Here is a 26528-nt window from a genome sequence, read left to right as displayed (position 1 = left end):
CACATTCAAAATTATGCTGAGAAATTAACAAGAGCTTTAAGTTCTTGGGATTTTGTTCATGATGAACAAAGATCTTCCAAACCTTAAAATATTTTCAAGTTGACACATTTCACTCCATAAGTTTATTTTAGAATGTCTTCATTTGTCTTTTCACTGACTGAATACTGCTATTGTGTCCACCTTATAAAAAGTAGAAACACCAGATGATTTTGGCGCATTCCTGTATTTTCAGCACTCACTTGATTGAAAGAGTAAGGGCTCAGAGTTCCTTACTTGCCTGGACTCAATAGCAATACTCTGTTGCATGAAGAAAAATAAAGGCCAATGTGTGGGTTGAGGGTCTAGTTTATTAAAACCTTGAAAATAAATATTGAGGAAAAACAAATGTATACAAATTTTGGATTCATTCAAATGATCAAGAATGTCCTCACAAATTCATTTCATGACACATGAGAAAATTTTGAATAACAGTATTTTCTATTTATTTATTTATTTATTTATTTATTTTTATATTTTATTTACATTTCAGATGCCATCCCATTTCCCCATTTCCCTTCCCTAGAAAACCTCTATGCCATGCCCCCTTTTCATTTTTGCTTTTATACATTTTTAAAATGTTAATCAAAGGTTTTATAAGTTTGGTAATGCTCAATCAGAAGTGTAACCCAATACCCAACCTAGATATATCAACTATCTTTGACTGGTGGAGACACATGAACATCTGCCTCCATGCCACCCCCTTTCTCTCTCTTTCTCTCTCTCTCATCACCTAGCTTCACCCTTCCTGTTAAAATAAAACTTTTTTCTCAAAATGCAATTAGAGCATAATTATTCCTAATTGTACCAGTGAGGTACAAGATAGTCCTAATACCCAGTCCATCATTTTGTTGACTAACCAGAACCTCTGTCATCTCTCCTAACTAAAACACTTAGTTTTAAACCTGGCTTTTGTCTTGGCTTTAGAATGAATGTCAGCTGAAAACCATCCACTCAGATCTTTTCTCTCAAAGTAAATAGCCAGGATTGGCTAGGAGACTATAGGTCTTCAACCCCGTCAGAAATCCAGAATGACTGAGTTAACTGAAATTATGGGAAGCACTAAGCATAGCTTCTAAAACTTAGCCAATTTATAGAGACCGCTGAACACCTGGAAAGCCCCTATACTACCGAACTTTGGAGCATCAATCTTCACCCTTCTGACCCAGAATCATCTGACAGACCTTAGTGATGCAGAATTATTAAGAGCTGATTACTCTGTCTAGGCAGATATAATTAGTCGACTATTCTGCAAGTGTTTCCTTTTCTGGACAGTAATTTGTCTGTAGATGGAAAGAGGCAATTCTTGCCTAGTGGCTGTCACCGCACAACTGGAATAACTCTCATCTCCAAAAGACATTACTACTTGAAGGTCACTTTACGCATTAGAAATTCATATTTCCGTTAGCTTTTAAAAGATCAACTTTGCAAGTGCTCTTGATGATCTCACAATGTTACATCTTATCCAAATGCTTCTGATCATTTTACTACTATTATTTATTTGGCAATAATTTAGTTAATAAGAAATCAAAAAGGCAATAGAAGGAATAGCAATAGCATGTGATTCAGTCAGGAAGTCTCCAATAATCTGATAATTTTCTTTCATTCATTGGAGGAATTACTGGTCATAGGGAGAGGTGAACTGAATATTTCATATGGAGTCATAGATATGTATACATTTACAATTTTTATTATGAAACAGAATTTACATAGTTTGGAAATAACAGTTTTTAAAGTTTCCAGATTTCTTACTGCTTATGAAAAATCTTCACACACTCACAAAAGAAAAAAAGGTGTGTGACTGAAGTTTGTTAAAGTCAGTGAATTGTTCTTTGAACTTGTTTTCATTTTAATTTTAGACTTATTTCTATTTGTAACTGTTTTGCTCTAATGTATATCTTTATACCATTGAGAGCCTGATTCAAGAGCAGGTCAGATCAGGGAATTTGATCTCCTGAAACTGGAGTTATGGATGGCTATTAGCTATCACATGCATGTTGTGAATCACTGAAAAATTTCTTCTGCTAGTAGGCTTTTCTGTAATGATTACCAAATGATTGTTTTTCAATTATTTTCTTCAGAAACTATATACCTAGAGTTTTGTTTTTTTTCTCTTTTTAGGAAAATAAAAAAAAACAATATTTCTCAAATAGAAGACAGAGAATTTCAGTTATTTCTTTTTTTGTCAGACCTACGACTCTTTCATGATGACATGTTATCATGTGCCAGAAGGCTCTATTAAAATTATTAATTATGAAAATAATGAATGAAAAACTGTTTAGTAATTTTGCTTTATTGTGTACGTATGTTTAAGACTAAATAATGAAAACATTGAGACTTCAAGCTTAGACCACAGAACCCAGCTAGTCCTTCCTTAGATTTTCCTGTTACTTACCTTGGAGTGCTCTTGGAGCTTTCTCATGGCCAGGACAGAACCACAGTTGGTAATCTTCAATGTGCTGGGAGCCAAAAAGAACCAACCGTCATAAATAATCTGACAGTAGAATCTTAAGGAATTTAGTCGTTTCTTTCCTTATAATTTCCAAGCTCTCTAGCAGGGAAATTATTAGGACCAGTATCAATGGCATGTGTTTTGACCACAGGTTTGAGTCATCAGGACTGATTTCAGAGGAAAACACTTGGGTACTCGCCTTTCCTCTCTGAGGAAACCTTGTTCTATTGCACAGTAGAATAAGAAATTGCATTCTGCCATCAATAGTAACAAAGACAATACTATTATAAAATTACTCACATAGGTCTCTCCAGTCTTTCAGTGGAATGTTGAAGGTTGATTTGGCATGAGCATACAACCTAGTACCCACAGAGTCATTTACTCACAGTGATAATGATGACTTAATAAAGAACATTTGAAGGGTATGGTTACTTCTACAACATGAGAAAAATAGACAAGAACAGAGAGGCTTTGAAGGTGCCTAGGAGTACACACAATCACTGGTTTTCATTCAGAGGTAGCCAGTCTGTGGAAAGGACAAAGGTGTGTCTAACCTGGAAAATAGGCCAGATACTGGAAAGAAGTTCCACAACTTAATAAAGTTGCACACCGAGTAATGGATCCATTTGAAATACTCATATAAATAGAACATTGTGTTGAAATAATTAGAAGTTGCTGACCCCTGTGGTTGAATTGGGGATAGGCTGAAAGAAGCTAAGGAGGATGATGACCCTGTAAGAGGACCTTCATTCTCAATTAACCTGGACCTCTGAGATCTCTCAAACACTGAAACACCAAAAACGCTACATAGACCAGCTGATATGAGGCCCCAACACATATACAGCAGAGGACTGCCGGGTCTGTGTTCAATCAGTGATGATACACCTAATCCTCAAGAGACTGGAGATCCCAGTGAGTTTTGAGGTCAGGTGGGGTGGAGGATGGGTGGTGGGGACATCCTCATGGAGATGGAGGGGCCAGGAAGAAGTATGGAATGTGGAACAGTCTGAGGGTGGACGAGGGTGGGGCAGTCGATGAAATATGGAGTGTAAAATACTAAATAATAAATGAAAAGAAAGAAATAGAAACCTCTAGGAATGACTAAAATGATAATATGCTCTAACTGGTCTTATCATTAATTGTATTTCTCACTAATTCATGATTAAAACAATCAAGATATTGTCCCATAGATTTCTTAAGTATTACACCAGAGGATAAAAGTCCATTCAAGCAGAAACTCATATCTACACCCACTGAAACACATAAGGAAAGGAAATAGTGAGACAAGACAGAGAAAAAGACATAGAGACAGAGAAACAGACCGACATTCAGAGAGTCATCATATAGACTCACAGAAAGTGATAGAGAGCAACATACACACATTCAATTAACACACAGAGGGAGAGAGAGAGAGAGAGAGAGAGAGAGAGAGAGAGAGAGAGAGAGAGAGAGACAGACACGGACACAGAGAGAAGAAAATAGACAGAGATACACATGCACATTTAAAAACAGAAAGACCAAATATACAGTCATGTATGCAGAGAGAAAGAACATAGACAAAATCACTTATTACAGATCTAAAAACTACAACACCAAACTAGAATATGCACACTTATACCTTATACCTCCACACACAGAGAAACAAAAAAAAGAAGGAATGGGAGAGGAGAGGATTTATATATCATAAATAAATAATATTTTAATGAAGAGAAAGAAGAAAGGAAGGAAGGAAGGAAGGAAGCCAGCAAGCAAGCAAGCAAGAAAGAAAGAAAGAAAGAAAGAAAGAAAGAAAGAAAAGAAAAATGAAAAAAAGAAAAATCTTGTTGTCTTTAAGATTGGCATCTTTAAATTATCATATATGCATATAACCAAATAATCTCACTTTGCTGGGATGCATCTTTAGTGTCTAGTAAAAGTATAGGTAAATATCCTTGGGCTATAAGTTTAATTTTTATGGACAAGAAATTTAAGAAAAAAAGTCCCTGTAAAGATTATTATTATATTTTAGATGCCTTCAGTTTCCAAAGGGAAAGCTTGTAAGATATGATTGGTAAATTTATCATGATTAAGTTTCATATGTATTATTTACTTGCATACACACATGCACATATACGGATCTCAAAAACAAAATTTAATTTTAACTCAAAGTAACTTGAAAATCACTTACAGGCACTCTAGTCATTGGTAGTAGCTTCTTCATTATATCATTCACCTTATCAATGGTTGTTGTTGATACAAATAAAGGCTATGAAAAGTGAAGAGAATAGTGGTATGAAATAACTTTGAACTTCATGATTACAAAATTATTGTCTAATCATTACTATAATCTACAGTATGTAATGGCAACTCTAATACAGAATGAACAACTTGTTTTCTTTTCTTGAGTTAAATCTGGAAGACTGTCAGTCTACCATATTTATCACAAAACTAACTATGTGGGTACTTGGAACATAAACATAACTGTGTTTATAACATATTGTATATAATAAAGGATTACTAAGTAGCCATGGGTGCAAGAGTACAGTAATCTGATTTTTCTTGAATTATGGCAGTGGAAAGCAGGGAGGGTGATTAACACAGAGCAAAATGCTTTGCTTCCTCTCCATCTAGACTTCCATCTTTATACACCCTTTCTTTACATGCATAGCATGTGCTCAATTCTAAAAAAATAAGAATAAATAGCAGCTGCACTTGAAAAAAAGCAAACAAAAGACAAAAACAAAAGAAATACAAAAAAACAAAACAAAAGACAAATGAGTACTCTCTCCACATCATGGTTTGTATGTCGTTACATGATATACAGATATACTGCACTGAAATAAGTAATGGTGATAGAACTAGGAACCCAAAATAAATATTTTAGAATTATTCCATCACTTAATATTGCCAAGAACAGCAAGGTGCTTGTATTATTAGCTCTCTACTGCCTGTCATATTTAGAATCTGCTGCAGAAACCTATGTAGACAGCAAGAAGAAAATAGCATGAAATCAAATGATGTGCATCTGAGAAGATACCACTGATATACTGAAATTCTATTACATTACCAAAGTATATGACACCGAGAAAACAGGTATATCTTTATGAAGATAGTTTCTATAGTATCAGCTATGCAATAAGCAGTGTGTCTCAGAAACAATCTTTTAAGAAACATAACACAGTGTCCCCCCATCCATAAACAACTTTGAACCAAGACCACTTCATAAGCCATCTCTTTCACTTGTCTTCTAACTGCTGGGCATAACCTATTACCCTGAAAATAATTGTGTGTGTGTGTCTGTGTGTGTGTGTCTGTGTGTGTGTGTGTGTGTATGTGTGTGTTGCTGGATATTCCTTCAAGATCCTGTCATAACATGCCAGTTTACTTGACTTTTGTCAATGAGGACATCTCACACTAACTGATTTTACATCTTGCTATCTGTAGACTAACAATTATGCAAAAACATCTTAGAATGTGTAAGAAGAGCTCTGTTCTTGTCATTGTAATGTAAATAGGAAGGAACCAATGTGTGCATCTGCTCAGAATGTAGAGTTAGTCATCTAAAGGTGAAACTGTAGCTTATGACTCAGAAATCATATATTCTAGGAGAACACATTCGAACCCCACATACATGAGCACACATATTCATGCATGAAGACACACACACACACACTCACAGATTGAGCATAATAAAGTAAAGCTTCTGATATTTTGTTGAATATGTGAAAACATCTGTATAAGTATAAAACAACAAAGTATTATTATATAAAACCACACATAAGCTAGAGAAATAATTCACATAGGATTTTAATTCACATTATTATAAAATATTATGTTCTCAGAGCATTTCAAATATATTAAGATCTAATCAATGTTTGCAAAGACAGGTGCATTTCTTCTTGATGGTGATGTTATTTATAAAACAGAAACATTTCAGAGACAGACTATTTTTAAACAAAATTGTTCTAAAATTATGTTTTTTAAAGCATGAAAATAAAAAAGCTGGGAGGCTTTTTTACATGTTAAAATATTTCTTGACTCACAGTTATGTAAGTAATTCTCAGAAAATCAGCCTTAGGAAAGACCACATGTTCCTACTATGAGGTAAAAATTAGTAATTGTTCAAAGATATAAAGAATATGTTTAATGTATATAAAAGGAACTATGCACTCAGATAAAAATAAAAATCCTATAAATGTGGAAATTAATATATTAATAAACTTAATGTGAAACAGTGAAGTTTAGCTGTCACTAAGGTATGAATTTCAAAACAGGTTACTAAAAGACATCATGGCATGTAGGAAAATGCTGTCCTCCAGCCATGGCATAGGCATTGACTCATTAGGACAGTATAGTTAATTGTTATCATTACAATATTAAGACAAAAAACTCAATATTTTACATGTTTGTATTTGAAGTCAAGAGTAGGAGAAGATATGAGCAACTCATGGAGAAGTTTGGGGACATCTTGGGATTCATGCAGGTGAATAGGCAATGGATTTCTATACTTATATGAAATTATAAAATAAAGATGGTTCTATAATCATCTGCGTCTATGTTTTAAAATATAAACAGAGTGAGGGCTCTATGTCCACTCCTAAGAATAATTTAAAGAAATAAAATTGAGAGGAAAAGAAATCCATAAGCAAGAATTGCAAAAACATTTTCTTAATTCATCCAAAAACAAAATATAGGAATATCTAACACTAACACCCTAGCCCTAACCCTAACCCTAACCCTCAATACATGGATCATTCAAAGAACTCTTAAACCTAAAAGGCTAAACTGTAAACAAAACATCAAAGAAAACCACCAAAAAATTGACAAATATATGAAGGATCATTATGGAATACTCACTAGGGAACCTGTAGAAAGAAAAGTGATAGAGGATATTTATTTAAATTAGAAGAATGTTTTTATGTCCTGAAAACATCTCTTCAAGAACAAAAGGGAATTAAACATAGCATCACATGAAGAAAGGCTAAAAAGTGTCTATTAGCAATCTTCTGAAATACAGAAAATGTTTTCAATAATTCTGGCAGGATGAAATATGAAAGCACTAGAGTCGTGAATGAAAATCAGTAAAAATGTTTGCTTTAAGAAATTGGATCTACATATACAGCTGGAGTCAAGGGTCCCTCCCTATGTGCTCCCAGGCTGGTGGTTTAGACCCTGGAGAGCTCTGGTTGGTTGGTTTTGTTGCTCTCCTCATGGGGCCACCAGCCCTTTCAGCTCCTTCAGTCTTCTCTCTAGCTCCTCCATTGGGAACCCCTTGATCAGCTCAATGGTTAGTTGTGAGCATCTGATTCTGAATATGTCAGACTCTGGCAGACCTCTAAGGAAACAGCTATATCAGGGTCTTGTCAGCATTCACTTCCTTAGTGAAGGAGTGAATTCTACCTTGGTGATAGCATGCACTTCAGGATGGCCTTGTCGGGCATAGGTGGGAGAGGAGATCCTTGGTCCCATGAAGGCTGGACACTGAGTGGGGGGTAATTCGAGGGTGGGGAGGTGGGAGAAGGGGGGAGGTTGGGGCACATCTTCATAGAAGCAGGAAGAGGGGAATGGAATAGGGGGTTCCTGGAAAGTGGAATGAGGTAAGAGGATAAAATCTGAAATGTAAATATAATGTCCATTAAAAAGGGGGGGGGGGAATTGGATCTAAGTCACAAAGGTGTTGAAAGACATCAGGGAAATTGCTCATGTACAACACTGAGCCTTTGCCATAGCTGAAATCAAGCAGCAGAGGCAAGAGAACACTTCCCTACAGGACTATCTGCTCTTCTCTTCTCTCACCCAAGGACAGATCTGGTTCATTCAAGCTAGTGAGTGTTCTCCTAATTTATGTCATTGGTTAGAAATTACTTTTATACTACACTTTTTTCTTTAATTACTGTTTTGTATAACTTAGAATGTTACACAAAAAATACCCCACCATGCCATAGGGACACATGTTCCATACAACTAAAAGATGTAAGCAAGCTGAAGGGCCCAAGTGAGGATTCCTCAGTCTTCACTTGGAAAATAAATCAATCACAGGTGAAGAGGGAGAGAAGGACCTGGGAAAGAAATTGCACCGGGGTGGGGGAGCCTATGGGGGGAAGAAGGGACCTGGTCTGGTACTGGGCAAGGGAAAAGGACTGAAGCATTGAGGGTCAACAGAAAGAATAGAAACAGTAAACCTAAGGAGGTAGGAGGTTGGGGACCCTCCAAAATGCACCAAAGTCCTAAGAGGTGAGAGACTCTCAGGTTTCTAAGATTTAATCCTTAGATGAAATGCCCAAGAGCAGGCAAAGGGAACTTATAGAGCCCACCTCCAGCAGCATGGCAGGGCATCAAGAGAGAGAAGAGGTTGTTATTCCACAATCAAAACTATAACCCAGATTTGTTTCTGTCTGAAAAAAATGGCAGGGATGGAAGTGGGCAGGTGCCTGAGGAAAAGAAGGCCCAGCAACAGGCCCAAAGTAGGACTCAGCTCAAAGGGAGGTCCCAAGGCCTGACACTATTACTGAGGCTATGGAACACTCACAAAAACAGACCTAGCATGACCACACTCCGGCTGACCCAACAAGCAGCTGAAAGAGTCAGATACAGATATTTACACCCGACAAGTGGTCAGAAGCTGCTGACCCCTGTAGTTGAGTTAGAGAGAGGCTGGAAGAAGCTGAGAAGGAGAGCAACCCTGTAGGAGGACCAGCAGTCTCAATTAATCTGAACTCCCGAGATCTCACAACACTGGACCACCAACCATGCAGCATACACCTGCTGATATGAGGCCCACAACATATATACAGCAGAGGAATGCTGGGAATGGTTTCAGTCAGAGAAGTTTCACCTAACCCTCAAGAGACTGGAGACCCCAGGGAGTTTAGAGGTCTGGCTGGGTGTGGGTATGTGAGGTAGAAACATCTTCATGGAGACAGGAGATGGTAAGGAGGTATGAGATGTGTTGGAGGGTGTATGGGTAGGAATAAAATCTGGAATTTAAAATACAAATAAAAGACAAAAAAGAAAAGAAAGTATGAAGATCAAATTGTGTGGTATACATTATACACATCTTGGCAAAATTTAGTGCCATTTCAAAATTGACGCATTCAAATATTGACTCTAGGTTCATTTTATATCCATTAGCATTTATAAAGTCAGAGAGATGGTGATCCTCTGAGGTTCATTCTATTCTGCTTTATAGTAGGAATGGTCTTCAGTGCTCTGCTTGCTACATATCAGGTAAATTTTTGATATTCACTAAAGCCAATACTGAAAATGGAACAATACTTTAAGTATTAGAAAAATAGACAATTATTTAAAAGATATGTGTGTAACCCAGTAATAAAACTACTACGTAGTACGTGTGAGGTCATGAGATATATTCAAAGCTCTGTACACACAAATGACCACACACACTAACACACACACACACACACACCAATAGTAAGTCAATAAAAATATTTCTAAACAAATGTTAAGGAAAAGGCATCCCTATGCCTAGAACAGTCAAATAAATAGGAGGATCAAGAGCTGTGATTACACACTGTGCCTTCCAGAGCAGGTGTGAGGATACACAGTAAGAGATATACTGAAGGAGCATAGGACAGAGGTATGGAGATCAAAAGTTATGATCCATGTGGCTCTGGAGAGGAAATTAATTCTTGATAATGTTTTGCTTTCCTTAAGATAAATTTGATTATCCTATATAATTATTTTTGACTAAACAGAAATAAGAAATAAGAACTCAGAGGATAAAGTAGCTTAATTCTAATAATAATGCTTGATTTGGAAATGTATGCTGTTGCAACCACCTGACTTAATTTTCAGTCATTTAAGAAAAAATATTTCCTCTTTTTTCTTGCTTTAGCAGGTGGATCAATCTTGCTTAAAATTTCTTTTTTTTTCTTTTATTTATTAGATCTTTCATTTACACTTCAGATGCCATCCCTTTCCCCATCCCCCCCCTTAGAAAACCCCTATCCCATGCCCCCTTTTCCTTTTGGCATTTATACATTTTTTAAAAAAATGTTAATCATAGGCTTTATAAGTTTGGTATTGTTCAATCAGAGGTGTAACCCACTACCCAACCTAGATATATCAACTATCTTTGACTGGTGGAGATACATGAACATCTGCCTCCCTGTCTCCCCCCCTCTATCTCTCTTTCATCACCTAGCTTCTCCTCTCCTTCTTCTTCTCCTCTTCTTACTCCTTTTCTTCCTCTCAGTACTCCTCCCACCTTAGCTCCTCCTACACATCACCCTTCCTGTTAAAAGGAAACTTTTCTCTCAAAATACAATTAGAGCATAATTATGCCAATTTGTACCAGTGAGATATAAGATAGTCCTAATACCCAGTCCATCCTTTTGTTGACTAACCAGCACCTCTGTCATCTATCCTACCTAAAACACTTAGTTCTGAACCTGGCTTTTTCCTTGGCTTTAGGATGAATGTCAGCTGACGACCATCCACTCAAATCTTTTCTCTCAAGGTAAATAGCTATAAGTTTTCAACCCCGTCAGAAATCCAGAATGACTGAGTTAACTATAATTGTGGGAAGCACAAAGCATAGCTTCTAAAACTTAGCCAATTTATAGAGACCTCTGAACACCTGGACACTCGCTCTACTTCAAAATGTTGGAGCATGTGTTCTTCTGCCTTCTGGCCCTGGATCATCTGACAGACCTTAGTGCTGCAGAATTATTAAGGGCTGATTACTCTGTCTAGGCAGATATAATCAGTCGACTATTCTGCAAGTGTGTCCTTTTCTGGACAGTAATTTGTCTGTAGAAGGAAAGTGGCAATTCTTGCCTAGTGGCTGTCTCACCACAACTGGAGTAACTCCAAGGATGCTCAATTTCTTCTTAGAATTTAACATAGGAAGCTGTCCGGAGCAGACAGGTCTCTAATGAAAATGAACATTAATACTGAAATGTTTGTCATGTCAATTCTAAGGATTTCTGATGTTTTGAAAACCAGCTATCCATGTAAGGTAATCTGGACTGTTGCCTGTTAACTCCACTCAGCTATTTCTAAATAAAACATAGAGAACACCCTTATAATAAACTCCAAGTCATGAATTTGCTATAGTCCCTTAACTCACAGGCTGACCATCTCAAATCAGTTAAAAAAGTTAAAGAAGGACTGGGTCTAAGCTTTGTATTCCTAAATGTGTTATACTGGTACAATGCCTATGAGAGTAACAATATTCATCTCACTCTTATATCACTAAGAAGCTCATGCCAATGAAAACCTTAAAATTTGTAAACAAAGTAAATTGGTGCCATTTAAGAATTTATATCTTCATCTTGATATTAATTATACAGATTTCTACTAATAGGTTATGGCTATGCAATAAACCCTAGCTAATCCTCTCTATTCCGACAAAACCACTACTTAAAATTTTTGCTTAAAATTTCTTTCTATATATCACATGTTAAAGACATGTGTACATGCCATACACTTACAGATTTTCCATATACATAAATTCTTACTATCTCTCCCCTCTCCCGTCTTCTTATGTTTCCATCTTCCATTGTTCTACAAACTGCCTGTCTGTCTGCTAGTCATGAACTTGAAATATCAGTTTTGAATTTGTATTCACATACACTGTCACAGGTTGGTATGTTCTCGGTGAATATCTGCAGTGAGAATGTTTTCTTCATACCCCTCTTGGCGTTATTAATGGACCTGATGAAATGCAATAAAAACAAAAATCATAGTAAAATTAATTTCCTAGTAGCTTCTTTTAAGCTAATCACTTAACATTTTATAAGTACCATCTTAGTGTTAAACACAAGACAATCAGTTTAGCAATATGCATTATTGGATTAGGGAATATTTAAAAATGTTTCAGAACCAAAGCCTTGGTCAGATAATAAATAATACATTGGTCTAGGAAGCACAGCCAGTCCTCAGAACATTTTGTTTGCAAGGTTGTTGTCAACCTGACTACATCTGTAATGAACTACAATCCAGAAATGAATGGCACACCTGTGATCTAGATCTTGAGGCTGGAAGGCACAGCTTTTGATTTGGACCTTGACATGGATATCCTGAGGCATAGGTGCCATAAAATACTTAGGCCTAAGGCAAGGTAGAATTGGCACACCCACCATTAATCCCTAGAGACTGATGGAAGTGGATCTCTGAGGGCTAGGTCGGCCTGGGACAAAGCAAGGTCCAGATCTAGGCATGGTGGTACACATATCTGAGCCACACCTTCTGATGGAGGTCTACATAAGGACATTGACAGAAGGCAGACTCACTCTTCTTTGCCTGTTCGCAGTTACTGCCAGCACATCTGTTGATATCTACTTCTTCAGGATTCCAGTTTATATGGAAAATCAGGTGAAACAAACTAGCCTAATGGACTGTACAACTATTAGATTTTTTGATTTCCCATCCACAGCTGCCCAATGTTGGGTTAGTTGGACTACAGAATGTAAGTCATTACGGTAAATTCCCTTAATATATCGAGACAGTCCATAAGTTCCATGGCTCTAGAGAAAGTTCAGGGACTATTACACAAGCAAAAAGCAAAAATCTGCTTGACCTCAAAGGAGGAAGTAGCAGATGGTTTGAATGGACATGCTAGAGTAACATCTGTGCAATGAACTTTAAAGTAAGACTGAAAAGTACTGTTTACTCCAATATAAAGAGGAGGCAATGAATGCAGAACTTCCTCACAATTGAATGAAATGTGTGATAGATAGGAGAATCTAAAGCAGTATACAGTGATCATCTAATGAACAACATACTTAGAGACAATCTACCAAATATACTTATAAGGAAAAAATAAAGCACAAACTGCATTTCCCAGAATTAAATAGAATTAAAGTATAATCACAAGATAAATACCTTTTGAGAAAATAGTACCACTGATATTTCTGTTCTTTTGAACTGTAATGTTAAAAGTGAAGAACAGGATTAGAGGCTTGAGAATGATATGACTTTTAAGATTAATGCACATAAAAATTATTATAAGCCAATGACCACTATGAGGATGCAGGGGTAGATGATATTACCCACATCACTGCTCTTCTGAATGACGTGTTTTCCTGGAACACTTGTATGACAAGAAGTTGAATATAGTTTGAAAGCTAGTTGGGAATGTGAAGATCTGACTATGTTCCAAGAGTTGTTTGACTATGGCTGGGCCAGCAATTACTCCTAGTTTCAGTTACATGTACATCATATACATTTACATATACATATACATATACATATATAAAATAGTTAGTTGTTGGACATAGGTAGGAGAGGAGGTCTTTGGTCTCATGAAGGCTGGATGCCCCAGTGTCTGGGAATTTGAGGGTAGGGAGGTAGGAGTGGGTGGATGGGCTGGGGCACATCCTCATAGAAGCAGGAGGAGGTGGGATGGGATTGGGTTTTCTGGGTGGAGAGGCATGGGAAAAGGGGATAACATCTGAAATGTAAATAAAATATCTAATAAAAAATAATTTTAAAAAGGGTATTCCACCAAAACAAACAAACAAAAAAGGACAGTATCCTCTTATCATGAGGTCATGTTCACATAGAAAAGTATCATTATTCACACTAAAACACAGTGTAGTTATATGACCTTTGGTTAAAACACACTTAACCCAGGGAGAACATCTATTAAGAAAATAAATATTGTTTATTTCTTCATGTGAATTACAGAATAGGCATATAAGACAGGAGATCCTAGAAACTAGTGTTTCATCTGTGTGAGACATCACATTAACTATCCTGGTACAAATTAATAAGCCCACCACTATTCCAGTTTGTAATACTCTAAATTAAGATGCATTAAAGATGAACTCACAATGTTAACATTTTATAACGGCAAATTTTATGTTTAATCTGTTAGAACTCATTGATATTTGACACAATTACAGTGTCTTATAGTCATCAACATTATCTTGTTCAATGTTTTTCTTATCCAAACAGCAACCCTTACCCAATGCACTATTACTCTTCCCCATGCTCACAACCCTATGTCAGGTATCGTTTTTACATCTGTAAATTATGTGTACATTGGTTCCTCTTTCTGAAAATAATTTTCCATGCTGTAAAATCTTTCATTCACAGAACTTTCTCCTCCCTTTTGCCATGGTTTTAACATCTATACCTCAAGCTGACTTCCTATGTAACTATGAACTGATTCTTGCCCAAAGACTGGCACCATGTTTCTACCATTATCTGCTCACCTACTCTATTCTCTGGGTGCAAACGTTTTTATCAGAAGGGTGGATTATGCTTGTGCCCTTCAACCTACACACACACACAGACACACAGACACACAGACACACAGACACACACACACACACACACACACACACATTATATATACATATATAGTATATACTATACTATATATAATACTGTATATATGATACATAATATATAATATGAATACATATATAGTGTTTGTGTATATAAAACTTATCTAATGTCAGTAAAATAGAAAATAATATAGCAGGAAAACTTATAGGTACTTGGTGATATGTAGGGTTGATTCTGATGCTGTGATCAGGAATCTCTTCTTGTGAGCACTGAAAGTGATGTTCCCCAAGTGGGGAACACACTAGAGTCATCATATATATAAGGGGAAAATTTGAGTTGGCAACCTGTATACAATTAGACTAAAATGGATTCTTATTTTGCATTCATTCTGTTCAATTGGTTTAGTTCAATTGGTTTAAACTATGAATTATGAATCATTAATTGGCCATCAATTTCTATAGCTATCCTCTTGTGAATACAGGTCCAAACTGTAGGTCTTACCCAAAAGTAGCAAAAAATTTTCCATCCGGCCAAAACAGGTAAAGGGTCGTGGAACTATAGTTTTTGTTTCCCCTGTAAAAGATCACATCATCCACGGCCCACAGGTTTTTCAGTGGTATGATACATTTTATCTTAAACTTCTTCTTTTTCCTAGAAAGAGAATCAAGTGTCTCTGTTAGCTTGATTTGCATTGTAGTTGGAATCGCCTGTAGAAATCCCCAGTTCTTCTGCCCCAGAGCAGAGGAGGAATCTTCCATTTTATCACTCAGGCACAGTTCAAGCCATGGTAGATGGACTTCAACAAAGCATGTGTTGAAAGTAGTTACTGGATAGGATCTTCTCAATGCACACAAATAGACTTACTATGATTGTTTTCTGATTGGGAATGTTTAGAATGACTATACTATGAATGTGTGTGTATATATATGTCTGTGTATGTGTATATATGTCTGTATATATATATATTTTATAATATATTTATATATATGGAAATTTTATTAAGCCATGTATTTCAAGATGTCTTCCCTTAATTTTGTTAATTAGTAATCATTTTGCTTTTTTTCTTAATGTCCTTAACAAAAAATGTTAGTTAAAATTTTGTATTTTAATTAATTACATTTAATTATTTATCCAAATTAAATAATATATAAGTATTGTCTGACTGAAAATAAATTCATTTTCCATTGTCCTCTCTATGTTAGGAAGTCACATCTGCTCACTACAATGGCTTCCTTAGTTAATATATAATTTGTGTCTCATACAAGTATATAAAAATAAGATTATTTATGCCAATATGTTAAACAAATTATTAGAATTATGTCTGCCTATCAAGTATTTTGATCTTATCAGTTGTTTGTACAAAATAATAATCTCGTAAGCATATCTTTCCCATTTTTATCATATGTTTTATATGGAGTTTTTCTTTTGAAAAATTCACATACATGAAGTTCTTTCATTATGTATTTTTTGTTGCTCTCTTTTGCTTTTATCTTTTGACAGGATCCTTCCTAGATTCCTGGCTGCTCTATTTTTCTATTTTTTATGGTAGACTGCATATTATTTCTGTGTTTTTATGTGTTATATTGGGTACATAACTCTGTTTTGGACACTTAAGCTAATATATTGGTCCCAAAGTATAGATACTGACTCTGCTTTTCTCAGATTCAGGAGACAATATGACTCAAAAATAAACCCTGATTCAAAAATCCTATATATAAGCCCTTCTAAATTTCAAATGAGTAATGTTTTTGAAACATGATACTACAGAGAATGATTTTCCACACTGTGTAATATAACATGGAATGGTCAAAATTAAAGTATAATATGTAATATTTACTAAAGGATACACATACACACTCACACACAAACCTACAAATACATGTATCAATCATATGAAACATTTGTACTTACATTGTCTTTCCAACAGAAGACATCTAATTGTACATATACATATAATATACATATATCTGTATATATGAGCCATAATTCAGAAGAAATGCCTAAACCTAAAACCACTAATTTCAATAGGTCTAATAAGAGATAATACTCTTTGAAAATGGTAATAATGACAATCATCTCCTATGATACTACTAATGCTCTTTCCATAATATAAATGACACTCTCAAAATAGTTTTACCTATTATCACTACATAACAGAAGTGGAAAAAAATGGCCTCTCAAGAAAAACAGTCATTCTAGTTTCCTTTACTCTCAAAGTGAATTTCACTTACTTATACTGACTACACTTAATTTGTACACTATCAGTATATATTAAGTTTTTAATTCAAATGAGTCGATTACTATCTTTTTTTAAAAAATGTATTTCCATCTTTAGATTGAAGGTAGATTGAGTACAAATGACAAGAAGGATGGACAGATTAAAGGACAGCCAGAAAAAAATAAAATAAAAAAAAATAAAAGACAGCCAGGCCATTCACCTATTTTGAGCCTGGCTCAAATAATCAGTAAGACACTAATTACCATTTTCTATGCTGTGAGTTTACAGTGACTGACCAGGGTTGACAGCCAAACTTACTGCATTGGCAGCACGATAGAACCTTAAATCATTCATTTTTTAAAATTGTGTCTAAAACTTTTGTCAAAACAAATGAGAAACATGTAGGAGCATGTCCACCAAACCTAAACCATGGTAGAGGAAAGAGAAGTTGTGATCATGAAGTAATAACGTAATTATAATCTTTTTTTTTAAAGAAGTAAAAGGACATAGGTTATTTTTGTACAAAAAGGCCTAATTAAAGTGTAGCCTCTCATAGTAAGGAATGCATGTTGCGTATACTCACAAGTTACTAGATACAACCAAAACATCATTAAATAAGGAAAGATGTTTTTTCTTCCTTTTTTTGTAGACTGTTATTTTCACAGGGCCTTGGCACAGTAAGGATCTATGTAGTCCTCCCATGTCGCCCTTAACAACGGTTTCCATATAGATAAAATATGATTCTTCTGCTACAGGTCTCCACCTAACAGAACAAGATTTAGTGGATAAGTTATAAGACCAATGTTCATACTAAATTATAAAGAGTTCATGATATTAAAACGAAGTAAGTAAAGTTGAAAGTGAAGTTCTGAGGAATATTATATCAACATTTATGATGATAACAGTTAACATATGGTACACATTATGAAATTCAAAAAAAAATAAAAATGTGATACTAAAATATAATTGTAACTTTTAACATAAATGATATGCTAATAAAAAGGATAGTAAGAAATTAAATTTTAGACTGCTTTTTATACATGTGAACAACCTGTCCTTTCCTATATTGGCCTATACATCTGTTTCCTTCAGAAATTTCTTTTTAAAGTGATTGTCCCTTCTCCAAACACTCCTGTCTTGAATGGTGAAAATTTAGAAATGAGCGGCTGTTATATATTGTCTTCTGAAGGTGTAATTGTATTAATCTAAACAAACTCAAACCAAAGACTTCTGCTTGTGCGATCCTAATATTCAGTTGAGCTGTCAAAAATGTTATAATAAACTAGATCTCTGTCAAACCAGCAAAACAAACAAAGAAACAAACAAATAAACAAACCTTTCAGCTTTCAAAAAATATTTGTGACGTTAGTCTTGCCCAACTTGTACATTTTAATGTTTCCACCTAGATTTCTGTACCTCTCCAAACCTCTCCATCTCCTGTGCTATGCTAACTATAAAGTCCCCTCTCCATCTTTATGAATGCAAAGTTTCTCCTACTCAAGTTAGCCCCATTTTTCTCTCCTGATATTCTTCTTTCTCTGTTACCCAGCCTAGGCCATAGCAAATCTGTTTCTTTCTCTCTACACAGAACTCTTCCATCAGCTTCTGAACATGATTTCTCTCTTATCCCTAATGAAATCCTTCCATGTAATACTGGAATGGCAAATCTTCTGGTGGTTTCTTTACTGTGACCTGCTCATACAAATGGGATATTTATGATACATATTTTCTTTAAGGAAATATAATTTTGGCAAAAACATGTTACATCTTTCAAAAAATACATACAGAGGCACCATAACTTTGAATTAGAAAGCATTAAGGATTCCTGTGAATCCAAACGTCAAAGAGATACAGCCGCCAACAGCTGTCATCACACACTTCAAACAATAATGTTAAGTTATGACAAAAAATAATACCAACTCAATTTCATGGGAAGGAAAATTGAAAGCAAATGAACATGTCTGAAAAAGCTGTTCCTGCCTATCTGAATCGATATTCAAATATTTAGAAAGATTCCAAAGAAGACAATATGTGTTACAAACTATAACGATTTGAAGAAAACCAACAAGTTATTTGATTTTTGGTGTACCAAAAAAGTCTGAACATTTTTTTAAAAATCTTTATAGTTGTGTGGTTAAAAAAAATGGGTTGCATATAAAATAATCCTCACTTATAACTTGGACAGATTTTTTTTTAAAGATTTGCAGAATCCTTTTTCCTGTATGATCAAAGCATATGTCTCCTCACAGAATAATGTTGTTTCTACAGAAGATTGGTATTGGATATTCCTACAATGACTACCATTTCAAGAAACCACTGCTGAGTTGAGAGCTAGCTTATATGATCTCTAGGAATGAAGAGAGAATATTTCCTGATATGATTAGTCTATCATGATAATCTAATTATTTATAAAAATACTTTTTCCATGGAGACTGGTAGGTTGAAATTTTCAATGGACTTAAAATTTTATTTTGCCTTCCTACTCCTGAACACCAAACTGGTGATTCCCTTTAGTAGACAAACTACTGAAGTCTGAGGGCTCTGTAGTAGTTCAACTGTAGAACCATTGTGATGTCAACATTCTAAGGCTCATGCCATCTGTTAAATTGACTCATGTGTTTCCTTTTTTTATACTTAGTGGCTTTAAAGTTTGTTCTAGCAATTGTTGAAATGCAAGTCTTTGTAAGGTATAACATATTTTCATAACCATATATATTTATATGAAAGTTATATAGGTGAGAGATAGAATATAGAGACAGATGGATGATAGATCAATAGACAAATAGATTGATAGATACTCTTTGGGTGGTTTCATTACTGTACTCTGCTCATGTAATTCGAATATTAAAACATATATTAAATGAATATCATGCTGCCCAAAACATATCTTTCAGTGAATATGTAGAGAGACACCAGCTATTACCTAGAAAGCCTTTAAGACCCACAAGATTCAAGGAGTCAGCAGGGAACAGCAGGCAATAGTTATCATCACACACATCCCACAATAATGTAAAGATATTTTACAGAAATAATACCAACTGTTTCATAATATTCAAAATTAAAAGTAAATTAACATGTTTCGTAAGTGATTCCTTTCTATCTGAATGAACACTAAAATATTGAAAACTTTAAAAAAAAATCACACACACAACATAGCGAGGAAAAAATAATAATTTGCTGAAAACAAGAAAGTTCTTAGAATTTAGGTTGAAGTCTGACCAGTTTACACCCAAAGTTTTTGTTCATAGTGGGTAAAAACAATTAGGTAGTCTAGAAAATTATCATCCTTTATGTCCAGGATAGGTATTTTTTGAAGACTTATAGAAAATTTTCTCCTGGAAGCTCAAAACATACCTCCTCTTACCTGACAACTTTCTTTAGATATTAGTACTGAATATTGTTAATGAGTAACGTTTTATGAAGACACTGCTGAGTTAAAAGTTAGTCCACATGATTGGGAAGAATCAAGATCAAACACTTCTTGATTCCATTAGACCATCTATCATGAGAATCAACTTAGTAATTGTATACATATCTTTACAGTGAAGCCTGGAGTCAAGATCCAATCAATAGACTTGAAATTATCACTTTCCTTCTAGGCACTAAATACCAAACTGAACTCTGCAGTTGTTAAACAAGCCACTGAAGTCTGAGGATTCTTTGGTAGTTAGGGTGGCAGGCCATTGTGATGTCACGAGGATGTCACGACGATGTCATGACTCAAAGGCTCATGGTATATCTGACAAAGTAACAAGTCTTTTATATTCTTTTAACAATTGTTGAACCATAAGTATTTTTATTAAATAAGAGATTTTCACAAAAATATGTGCGATATGATAGATAGATGATAGATAGATGATACATAGATGATAGATAGATAGATAGATAGATAGGCAGACACAGACAGACATCAGTAATAACTTCATAAAAAGGAGGAAACATTGTGAAATGCATATTCATTTTCAAATATTCACAATACATAATAGTATTTTACATATCAAAGGTATACATGAAAGGCAACATCATTAACACGGTGAACCTTAAAGACCAACATGCAAATATCATAGGAGACTTTAAAAATGAATGTGCTTTACTGAATAGATTCAGAAAGCTTCATCCATAGATAGATCAGACAGCATTGAAGATTTGTATATTAGTTTTTCCACCACAATGATACTTATTTTACATTAGAGTTAAGTATAAAATACATTCTTTAAATGAAGTCATTCTATCATATACAACTTCACAATAAAAACCATTAAAATAAATATAAAATACACTTCTATTTTAGTTTATTGTTATTATTTCAAGTTTGAGGTTTCAAATTAAGGACCTGTTCTTCCTTTTTGAAGATGAATCATTACATTTTCTTCCACCTTCCTTTTATTAAATATAAATCCTTATTTCATACAACACATTCTGATAGTTTTCCCTCCCTCAATTCCTCTCTAAAACACACACACACACACACACACATTCCTTCTCTCATATCTGGGTTTAATTCATATCTTCCTCTCATTAGAAAAGAATAGGCTTCTTAGAGATAACAACATAACATATCAAAATAAAATACAGTAAGTTAAAACCACACACATTGTATTAAAGTTGGACAAGCTAAGCCAACAGAAAGTAAAAGACCCCAACACAAGGCAAAAGAATCAAAGGCTCACTTGTTTACATTTTTCTAGGATATATACAGAGGATCCTTGTAGACATCTGCAGGCCTTGTGATTCCTGCTTCAGTTTTCAAGAGTTATTTGAGTTTTGTTCATTTATTTTAGGTGGCTTTGCTCTCCTGGTCTTCCATCTCCTTTGGCTCCCTCATTCCCAGATTAAAAAAGAAGTCTTTACAATTTTCATTACAGAAATTGAACACTACAAATATTCATTACTTTTCAGAATAAATTCGAAACATGAAAATATGTATAGATAAATTTTGTAATATGGGAATTGATAGATTGAGGTAAATGACCGAAGTATCAATGGATGCAAGATTTCTGTATTTCAGTCAGTTAGAAGTGACTGTAATTACACATATTTTTCTCTTTGTATTTAAATATCATTCTACCTACTCCCTTAGTACAAACACTTAACTAAAAAATTAAGAAAAATATTTAGTCTTCAAACATTATTGTCGATCACAAATTATGAACTTGTATATAATTCACTTTGCAATGCTTACAGAATAAATTTGTTACTCTAGAACAATGTAAAGTAAACTGAGGATACTTACTCCATGGTAAGTCATTCAAGTTCTGAAAATAGAAACAGTTATGCATGTTTATCAGAAAATAGTTCAAGAATGGAGTTGTGTTAGAATCCTAAATGCTTGTGAGAAAGTTCCATGAAAACTAGATGTGAATCTTGTAGTGTCAGTTTCTTCAAACACAAAATTGTTCTTGGAATATTTTTGTGCTCCTCCCAGGGGTAGTACAGGTGTGAATTTACTTCAGCTGTTGTTATTCACATGCCTCCATGGAAATTCAGGTTTTTGCCACGTGAGGCTTGTCCTTGTAATTGAACTCCTTACTCCTGTATCTCTTTTTCTTCTTTTCTCTGCCCTGTGTTTCCCTCTCCATCCCCCACACCCTGGGACTTAAAAGTCTCTGCAAGGTTAGGTGCTTCATCTCCCATTGAAGCCAGCAAAGTAGCCCAGCTAGAACACTTCAGGAGGTTAGGCAACAGCTTCTAATTCAGGTCCCATTACACTTACCTGTGACTCAGATGAAGACTGAGATGAAAACTCAGATGAAGACATCTGCTACATATGTGTGGGGATGCATAAGTCCAGCTGATGTATGTGCTTTGTTTGTGGCTTCTTCCTATTCTTCAACAACAGTCCCCAAGATCTTTCCATTTTTTCCCCTGTGGGTGTCTGTATCTGTCTGAGTCAGCTCTTGGGCAGAACCACGCAGAGAACATCTAGTTCCTGTCTGGAAGCAAAAAAGAGTATCATTAGTAGTGTTAGGGATTGGTGCTTCCCCATGGTCTCAAGTTGGGCTGGTTATTGGTTGGGTATCCCATGCATACATTTCTAATAGATAGGATAAACCTTGGTTTTAAAAAATTGTGGGTGGGTTGGTGATTCTGTAGCTCCATTGGGATTCCTGCCTGGCTACAAGTGGCAGCCTCATCAGGTTGCATATCCCCAGTGAAGTGAGTCACAACTAAGGTCATCTTTGATTCTTGGATTCCTCCCTTGTCCCATCTCTCTGTCTTGTTCTGTAGATGCCTGCCATCTTCTTGCCCCAGTCAGTTGCAAATATCTATTAATTTTTGTGGCATCTCTCCTGACATCTTACATGGCCCTAAACCCTATATTCCTTCTTCCTGTCACTCTCCTTCCCAATTCCCTCCCTCCATCTGCCTCTTATGAGTATTTCATTTCCCTTCAAAGTGAGATACAATCTTGGGCTTTCCTTCATGGTTAGCTTCTTTGAGTTTGTGGAGTGTGTAACATGGTGTATCCATTTTATGGCTAATATATAGTGATAAGTGAGTCCATAACATGCATGTCCTTTTGGGACTGAATTACCTCACTCAGGATAATATCTCAAGTTTGATCCATTTGTCTGCAGAATTCATTATGTCTTTGTTTTTGTTTTATTGGATATTTTATTTATTTACATTTCAGATGTTTTCCCCTTTCCCCATTACCCCCTCAGAAACCTCTTATCCCATTCCCCCTCCTCCTTTTTGCTTTTATACCATTTTAATTACATGTAAGTATTAAGGTCAGTTCTAGCTTCAGGAACTAGCAATACAATAGATGTAAATAGTCAGGAACAAGCAAGACAATAAACACAAATAGTCAAAGACACAAGCAAGCCAATAAACAAAGTCTTGTAATCACTCCCTTGATCACTATTTCTAAGGGCTTATCAGGATGACATAAATATCTGGGTCTATGTCCCTGTCCAATGTCAAATTTATTTTCATGCCTGTAGCTTACTTCATTGTTCTATCCAATGATTTAAATTCCTGCCTGAAATTACTTCTTTGTTCTAGCCTAATGTCAGATTACTGCCTGTAGCCCAATTCTTTGTCCTTGACCCATGTCAGAATCCTGCTAAGCAGTCCCAAAATCTCTCCACTTTCCCCCCTTTTTCATTTCATAAACAAGACTGACCTCATTTTAGATCGTTCTCACAAGAATGCCTTCCTTACCTATTGTGGAATATGCATTACCAAACAATGCACTTATGTCTTATGTTGGTAAGACTCTGTGCAGAATCTTACCCATCCTTGGTTTGTCAGCCTGTTAAATTAATAACTCTGTCATACTCCACTGTGTAGATGTACTACATCATTTTATTTGTTTCTTTGTATGATTTTTTATTTTATCCATTCTTCAGTTGCTGGACATTTAGATTTTTTGTTTGTTTGTTTGTTTCTGGCTATTGAAAATAAAACCACTGTGAACATAGTTGAGCAAGTATCTTTGTGGGATAATGGAGCAACTTTTGTGTAAATTCCCAGGAGTGGTATAGCTGGATGTTGAAACAGAACTATCCCCAGCTTTCTGGGATATCTACAACTTGAGTTCTCTGGTAGAAGTTTGTGGGTTGCTTACTTATATTATCATATCACCTGCAAATAGTGATAACTTGACTTCTTTGCCAATTTCTATTCCATTGATCTCCTCTTGTTGTCTTATTGCTTTCCTTAGAACTTCAAGTACTATACTGGATAGATAGGGAGAAAATGGGCAGTCTTGTCTTGTTTCATTATTTCTGTTTTGTTTTTTCTGGATGTCTTCTTAATTGGTAAGAATGGGGTGTTGAAGTCTTCCACTATTTTTTCTTTTTTTAATAAAGTTTTCATGTTTTTTTTATTAGATATTTTGCTTATTTACATTTCAAATGTTATACCCTTGTCCTTTCCTGATTTCCCCTTTGGAAACCCTCATCCCCTCCTTTGATCCCCAGCTTCTATTAAGGTATACACACACACACACACACACATACACACACACACACACACACACACACTCCTGCCTCCCAGCTGTGGCATTCCTCTACACTGAAGACTCAAGCCTTCCCCAGATCAAGGGCCTTTCCTCCCATTGGTGTCCTACAAAGCCATCGTCTGCTACATATGTGCTGGAGCCATGAGTCCCTCCATGTGTACTCTTTGGTTGGTGCTTTAGTTCCTGGGAGCGCTAGGGGGCTCTGGTTGTTTCATTTTTTTTGTTCTTCCTAATAGGTTGCAAACCTCTTCAGCTCCTTCAGTCCTTAACTCTAACTTCTCCATTGGGGTCCCCGTGCTCAATCCAATGTTTGCCTGCAAGCATCCACCTCTGTATTTGTCAGGCTCTGGCAGAAACTCTCAGGAAACAGCTATATCAGGCTCCTGTCAGCATGTACTTTTTGGCGTCCACAATTTTGTCTGGGTTTGGTGACCGTATATAGAATAGATCCCCAAATGGGGCCGATTCTGGATGCCCTTTTCTTCAGTTTCTGCTGCACACTTTGTCTCTGTATTTGCTCCCATAACTATTTTGTTCTCCCTTCTAAGAAGGACTGGAGAATACACACTTTGGTCTTTTTTCTTGAGCTTCATATGGTCTGTGAATTGTATCCTGGTTATTTCGAGCTTTGGGGCTAATGTCCACTTATCAGTGAGTGCATATAATGTGTATTCTTTTTTGACTAGTTAGTTCACTCAGGAAGATGTTTTCTAATTCAAAACATCCCTGAGATTTTACCTCATACAAGTCAGAATGGCTAAGATCAAAATCTCAGGTGACAGCAGATGCTGGTGAGGATGTGGAGATAGAGGAACACTCCTCCATTGTTGTTCAGATTGCAAGCTGGTACAACCACTCTGGAAATCAGTCTGTCAATTCCTCAGAAAATTGGACATACTACTACCTGAGAACCCAGCTATATCACTCCTGGGCATATACTCCAAACATGCTCCAACATATAATCGGGACACCTAATCCCCTATGTTTATCACAGCCTTATTTATAATACCCAGAAGTTGGAAAGAACCCAGATGTCCTTCAACAGAGGAATGGATACAAAAAAAGTGATACATTTACACAATGGAGTATTAATGTGTGGGAATCAATGTATAATTTAAGCTTTAGCCATGTTTTAGTGGAATTGCTTTAAGTTTTTCTCCATTTAGCTTGATGGTGTATATTTGCTTGCTGTATATTGCTTTGATTATGTTTAAGTATATGCCCTGTATTCATGATTTCTCTAAAACATTTTGTGTTTTATTTTGTAGTTGTGTGTTATGACAATTTAATTCCTACTATCTGTTAATTTCATTACTTCACTTTTTTCTGGATGTCCTCTTAATTGGTGACAGTGGGGAGGTGAAGTCTCCCACTATTAATTTATGGGGTTCAATGTGCAATTTAAGCTTTGACAATGTTTCTCTTATCGATATGATTGACCATGTGTTTCAGTTGACCATGTGTTTCGGTTGACCATGTGTTTCTCCACATCCTTGCCAGTAGGTGCTGTTACCTAAGTTTTTGGTCTTAGCCATTCTGATTTGTATAAGGCAGAATTTGAGGGTCATTTTGATTTGCATTTCCCTGATGAGTAAGGACTTTGAACATTTAAATGC

The 26528-nt window shown here is 35.6% G+C and overlaps 1 protein-coding gene across 1 annotated transcript in view; it reads right to left on the bottom strand.

Annotated features, from left to right (window-relative positions):
* LOC117707807 (rho GTPase-activating protein 20-like) overlaps nucleotides 1–20594 on the bottom strand; it is a 44402-nt gene extending 23808 nt beyond the window's left edge. Inside the window, exons 1-6 of the mRNA XM_034501337.2 lie at nucleotides 17527–20594; nucleotides 15227–15376; nucleotides 13316–13357; nucleotides 12064–12145; nucleotides 4656–4733; nucleotides 2432–2495 (exon numbers count right to left, since the gene is read on the bottom strand). Of these exons, the coding sequence (XP_034357228.1) occupies nucleotides 2432–2495; nucleotides 4656–4733; nucleotides 12064–12145; nucleotides 13316–13357; nucleotides 15227–15376; nucleotides 17527–17669 (559 nt within the window). The 5' untranslated portion in view covers nucleotides 17670–20594. The remainder of the gene's footprint in view (nucleotides 1–2431; nucleotides 2496–4655; nucleotides 4734–12063; nucleotides 12146–13315; nucleotides 13358–15226; nucleotides 15377–17526) is intronic.
* Nucleotides 20595–26528: the final 5934 nt, after the last annotated feature.

The sequence above is a fragment of the Arvicanthis niloticus genome, chromosome 4, assembly GCF_011762505.2.
Source record: "Arvicanthis niloticus isolate mArvNil1 chromosome 4, mArvNil1.pat.X, whole genome shotgun sequence".
Taxonomy (NCBI): Eukaryota; Metazoa; Chordata; class Mammalia; order Rodentia; family Muridae; genus Arvicanthis; species Arvicanthis niloticus.
The sequence above is the reverse complement of the archived record's forward strand: the minus strand, read 5'-3'. Positions and strand labels throughout refer to the sequence as shown.